The sequence below is a fragment of the Terrapene carolina genome, unplaced genomic scaffold, assembly GCF_002925995.2.
Source record: "Terrapene carolina triunguis isolate 2854851 unplaced genomic scaffold, T_m_triunguis-2.0 Scaffold425, whole genome shotgun sequence".
Lineage (NCBI taxonomy): Eukaryota > Metazoa > Chordata > Testudines > Emydidae > Terrapene > Terrapene triunguis.
In genome coordinates, this window is record NW_020664776.1 from 435,542 (window position 1) to 441,772 (window position 6,231).

The following is a 6,231-nucleotide window of genomic DNA, read 5'->3' on the forward strand; positions in this document are numbered from 1 at the left end:
CTGTTGCTTTTTACAGATTCAGACTAACACGGCTACCCCTCTGATACCAGATAGCAAGTGTGACAAATCAGGACAGTGGGTGGGTGGTAATAGGCGCCTATATAAGACAAAGCCCAAATATCGGGTCTGTCCCTATAAAATCGGGACATCTGGTCACCCCCCTATTTGGGATGTCCACATCAGTTTTCTTGAGACATGCCTTCAGGGCATGGTAGAAGCCTGCAAGTGTTTTCTTTAAATGTGGGGCAGCTGGTGCTCCAGCAGCGACCGCACGATCATGACAAGCAGGAGGTCTGGGGCCCAGCGGCAGGGAAAGTCTGAGATGACTGGAGATCCCAACTCGCTGCAGCCTTCACCTGCTTTCACAGCCATTGGGATCCAACGATCCTCTTCTGCCTGATCCACCATTGAGGACTGGGGGGGGAGGGGGGTTGTGTTACATGCCCACACTGCACTACGCAGCCATTCTGACTTGGATCTGCTACTTGACCTGCATCCCCACTGTCCAATGACAGGGACTGGGCTCAGGATCTGACCATCCTCACTAGCTGTGTCCTAGGACCTAGGTCCTGAGTGCCTGCTGACCCAAGTCGGACTGATTTGTGTCTGCACAGACTTGAGGCTTGGGCTCAAACCTGAGTTGGATCCCACGCTTAGTGTGCAGTGTAGATCCACTCATGCCAGGCTCAGACCAGGCCCCTGCAGCCAGGCCCCTGCAGAGAGGGTTTCATTGCCTAGTTACCTGGTTACCTGGGAAACCAACAGTCTCTTTGTGATGTCAAACTGACTGGGGAGGTTTTGCAGCCCAGCTGAACTGCCAAGGGAGAGAGGGAGCAGGAAGAGCTGGGGGCTGCCGGGATCTACTAGGGTTTTTGAAATTTAAGTGACACTTTGACAACGTGTTAACCATAGATCTGGGCCCTAAACCCTCCTCCCTGGGAAGGGAATCTGTGCAGATGGAGAGTGGAAGAATGAATGGGGTGTGAATGGACAAACACATGGGCAGGGCACATGGTGAGGGAATGAGGTCTCATCTGTATGTGAGGCAGGTTGAATGGGAAATGAAATGGCCCTTACTCATCGAAGTCTACACACGTTGAGATACTGAAGGCAGCAAAACTAGAGTTTGTTACTAGAAGAAATTCAGACCAAGGGGGAGGAGCTAATAAAGCAAAGAGCTACAAGGAAAACAGTGTTCACTCTCTGGGGCCTGGAAAGGGGAAGAAATCTGCTAACTTCTTCCTGTGAATTCAATTGACTTTTCTTCCGCTTCACCTTTACAACAAAGACACCCAAGATGGAGGTGTGAAACCTTTCCCTTAGAGAATGGCATTCAGTCACTTTCTTTTGCTTCTTCCCATCATTAGCTGTGCAGGTAGGAGAGATGTATTTGTTTTAAAGGAGTCTTTTCTAATGGGTATTTTCATTGTTTTCTTTCCATCTATCTAGCCCTGGAGTTGGTCTTGATAGCTGGTTAATAGCTAGTTGGCAGCCAGGACCTCCCTTGCTTCTATTAATTAAAGGGCAAAAAACTTGGTTAATGCCTACTGAAGTTTGCCTGGTGAGATGTTATTCCTTTCAGAACCTCAATGTCAGCAAAATTCAAACTTTTGAAAACCAGGAAATGAACAGTTAAGGTTGTCCACTACTGACAGACTCTTCCCACCTCACTGACCCCTCCTCACTCATCCACACTACCCCACCCAATTCCCAAAAACCTGGGAGGGGGAGCTCATTTTCCCTTGTGATGCCCAGAGTTCCTCCAGTTACAGCTGAAGCTGAGATGGATGCTCCGTTTGGTTTCTCCCCTGTGAGAACCAATGGGTTAATTTAGATGGCAATTCAAGGTCCACTCGCTGATCTCCACCCTGATTTTCTGCAGTTCTGGCCCACGTTGCTTATTGAAATAAATGGCTCCAGATTCCCTTTATACATTTTATTAAAATGAAAAAAACAAAATCAAGTACACACATCACTAAGGCTAAACTATTGTATACATGACTAAACTAACTATGGGGGTGAACGCACTGTTACCATGTTAAGGTCAAAATCAGTAAATCAATGCATTAACAATGCTATTGCATAGGAATCATGTTATCACCATATCAAATGATCAAATTAATACAACCGATCATCAACCCTTATAAATCCTAAAACAGGAAGCCAAGGAGGCGGCTGTCCAGTTAGTTGAAAACCTCAGAGAACTTCACCCACACTGTGCAATCCACATTGAGCTCGTTATATATTTCAATACGGAAACCAAAGGATTGTTTGTCTTTAAACTACAACCTCAAAGCCAATTAAAGCTTCCTCCTTTAACTGAATTCTTGTGTGGTTAATCCTTCTCTTTCCACAAACACAGCCCTTACTGAGGCTTTCATGAGCAGAAGTGTAACAGTTGTGACTATAGCTGACAACTTAATTTATTGGTGTGCTTGCACAGAATGAAACGCACACACTCAGCAATGTCATTGGGGAGAGTTTTAGGGCTACAAAGATTAGGGCAACTAGTCTATCTGATGCCTTCCTTTGTGGATTTTATGGGTGATCAACACAGGGGAATGCACTGAGCCACACTCTAATATTATAAAAAGGTCAGGACATCTCCCTGCTAATGCAAAGGAAAGAGAAAAAAACAGAAAAAGGAAAAGTACTACAATGAGAAGGGGTTGGAACTCTGCAGCTCTTTCAGTTTTTGGACTTGTGTGGTAGGAGTTGGAGCTGGTCAAGGAACCAAGCGATGGGGTAACTAGCCCAGCACTCCCCACTAGCAGGGTTTATTAGGCAGAGAATACAGGCCTACCCTGTCACTGATGCTGTGAGCTCCTTCCCGGGGGGACCAGTCTCTCTTAGACACCCTGGTGACCCGAAAGGCAAAGGACTTCAGCCTTTCCCTTGGTGTTTGTGGATGACGATTCCAGCTTATCCTAATTCATGGTGTCTCCCCTGAGATCTTCCAGGTAAATCAGATATGAACTATGCCTTGGATACAGACAACATGCCCAGTTGTTGTGTGTCTGAGTTAACGACTCGAGATTGTCAAAATAACAGGTTCAATTGAAAAGATTTAATCTAAGATTATTAATCAGAGATTAGTATAGCACTATATAGAATACAGAAATAAATAGATCCATTACTGCCCTTTGTTGTCAGACTAAGAGCTGGATATGTGTCTGTCCTGCATCTGTGCAGTTTTCATTCCCCCAACTAAGTTCCCACATCGGTATCATTGTATAGGATTTCAGACAAAGGAAACCTACTTGCCAAGAATAGTCTCCCAGAAACATATGTTCTGGTGTCATTTCTGAACATTCTCAGTTTACCTGACTCATGGGAGAAGGCATGATTATTTACAGCTGAGAGGACTAACAATTCTTCAAGTTAATATCTCTCAGTGGATCTTTCTTACCCCACAATCATTCTTCCATGTTGATTTCCCCAACAGAAAACATCTGCTATAACAATAATCTCTTATTAGTGTCCCTAATCTATATAGGCCTATGTTAGCATTTTATATATATGTTAAGGAGATGGTTTCCAAGAATATAAAGAGTTTTACAGACATGAAGGCACCCTAGAGTTATTAAAAACAGCATAATGAATAAATTCCTGAATAGGGTTACACATTGATCAAGACCTGTGTTCTGGGGCTTCGAATTCAGACATACGCTTTGTAGAAGATAAAGATTCTAAAGAATAGTAAACATATATATGAATCAAATATATAGAAAAAGAAAGAAAGAAAGAAAGGTATTATTTTTACTAACAAGTACTAACACCAGTCCTGTTGGAATGAGGTAGACTTTCGGCTAACGTCAGTTTGGAAAAGTCTCCTTTAACTCAGCAGTTTTCCTAAAATAGCTCTTGTTGCAAACCACATTAATCGTGGATGTGTGAACCCCAAAGATACTCACTGTGTCATGCATCCATCACAATTCTTATTAATAAGTGTGTGTATCTCATGACACATCTCACATCTTTCCTTTGCAAACAAGAGAGAGTGGGAACTCCATGATCCTTAAAATCTAACTAGGGAAAAGGTCACACAAATTGTGCCCTTAAGTTGTTTTCCTCTTTACAGACATTTACTTTAGCACTTATCCAAATGAATTCCATTTGAAATACAAATAATTAAATTCTCTGTGGTGTTTGTATTCTAAGATCCATTACTTTTCTCACATATTTCCCCACCCCAAGCTTTGGAGTAAGGTCTGATGTCAGAGCTCCTCTGTCCATGGGGGATAAATTACCCCAAATAAGCTTTTCAGCATTAACCACCATTGCCTATATTAGTAACAAAAAGAAAAAAAACAATATATCCTTCAGTTTTCCAATATAATTCAGGTTATCACACCATTAGCATCTTACTCTTTAACCAATAACTTCATGTTTAATTTCTTTTTCATTGGTATCAATGACACACCAAAATATTGCAAAATCTTATATGATGAGATAACTGGCTCTCTGGATATGGGGAAAGTGGTGGACGTGATACACCTTGAGTTTAGTAAAGCTTTTGATACGGTCTGCTACAGTATTCTTGCCAGCAAGTTAAAAAAGTATGGGCTGGATGAATGGACTATAAGGTGGAAAGAAATCTGGCTACGTTGTCAGGCTCAACGGGGAGCGATCAACAGCTCGGTGTCTAGTTGGCAGCTAGTATCAAGCGAAGTGCCTCAGTGGTCAGTCCTGGGGCTGGTTTTGTTCAACATCTTCATTAATGATCTGGATGATGGGATGGATTGCACCCTCAGCAAGTTCGCGAATTAAATTAAACTGGGGGAAGAGGTAGATATGTGGGAGGGTAGGGATAGGGTCCAGAGTGACCTAGACAAATTAGAGGATTGGGCCAAAAGAAATCTAAGGAAGTTCAACAAGGACAAGTGCAGAGTCCTGCACTTAGGACGGAAGAATCCCATGCACCGCTACAGGCTGGGGACCAACTGGCTAAGCAGTAGTTCTGCAGAAAAGGACCTGGGGATTACAGTGGACGAGAGTCAGCAGTGTGCCCTCGTTGCCAAAGAAGGCCAATGGCATATCGGGCTGTATTAGTAGGAGCACTGCCAGCAGAACGAGGGAAGTGATTATTCCCCTCTATTTGGCACTGGTGAGGCCACACCTGGAGTATTGCATCCAGTTTTGGTCCACTCACTACAGAAGGGATGTGGACAAATTGGAGAGAGTCCAGCGGAGGGCAACGAAAATGATTAGGGGTCTGGGGCACATGACTTATGAGGAGAGGCTGAGGGAACTGGGGTTATTTAGTCTGCAGAAGAGAAGAGTGAGGGGAGATTTGATAGCAGCCTTCAACTATCTGAAGGGGGGTTCCAAAGAGGATGGAGCTTGGCTGTTCTCAGTGGTGGCAGATGACAGAACAAGAGGCAATTGTCTCAAGTTGCAGTGCGGGAGGTCTAGGTTGGATATTAGGAAACACTATTTTGCTAGGAGGGTGGTGAAGCACTGGAATGGGTTACCTACGGAGGTGGTGGAATCTCCATCCTTAGAGGTTTTTAAGGCTCGGCTTGCCAAAGCCTTGGCTGGGATGATTTAATTAGCGTTGGTCCTGCTTTGAGCAGGGGATTGGACTAGATGACCTACTGAGGTCTCTTCCAACCCTAATATTCTATGATTCTATGACACAAATGCCTACGACTCAAAAGGAAAGGAATTGATAGAAAAGATCACAGGACTGACGCCAAAGAAGGGTGAGCTGCAAAAGGCAGAAGCAGGCAACTCATCTGGGGGAGCTGAGAGATCACAGTGAAGATCGTGCAAAGATCACTATGTGGGAATTAGCAAATGTGATTTAAAAAAAAAAAAAAATCTTTGGCCAGCCCTAGTCAAGGCATTTATTACAGTTCTCTCTCATGTGGATTTTCTGATGTCTAATAAGGTTTGAGCTCTGATTGAAGTGTCTCCCACACTCAGAGCATGTGTACGGTGTCTCTCCTGTGTGGATTCTTCGATGTGATGTAAGATTTCCGCTTTGATTAAAGCTTTTCCCACATTCAGAGCATGTGTAGGGCATCTCTCCTGTGTGGATTCTCTGATGTGTGATAAGCTGTGAGCGCCGATTGAAGCATTTCCCGCACTCAGAGCACATGTAGGGTTTCTCTCTTGTGTGGATTCTACGATGTCTGATAAGGTGTGAGTGCCGACTAAAACCTTTCCCACACTCAGAGCATGTGTAGGGTGTCTCTCCTGTGTGGATTCGCTGATGTGAGATGAGGG

The 6,231-nt window shown here is 44.0% G+C and overlaps 1 protein-coding gene across 1 annotated transcript in view; it reads right to left on the bottom strand.

Annotated features, from left to right (window-relative positions):
• Positions 1 to 234: 234 nt before the first annotated feature.
• The window catches only part of LOC112119989 (gastrula zinc finger protein XlCGF57.1-like), a 15,844-nt gene continuing 9,847 nt past the window's right edge, over positions 235 to 6,231 (bottom strand). Inside the window, exons 4-6 of the mRNA XM_029913043.1 lie at positions 1,078 to 1,132; positions 751 to 814; positions 235 to 414 (exon numbers count right to left, since the gene is read on the bottom strand). Of these exons, the coding sequence (XP_029768903.1) occupies positions 235 to 414; positions 751 to 814; positions 1,078 to 1,132 (299 nt within the window). The remainder of the gene's footprint in view (positions 415 to 750; positions 815 to 1,077; positions 1,133 to 6,231) is intronic.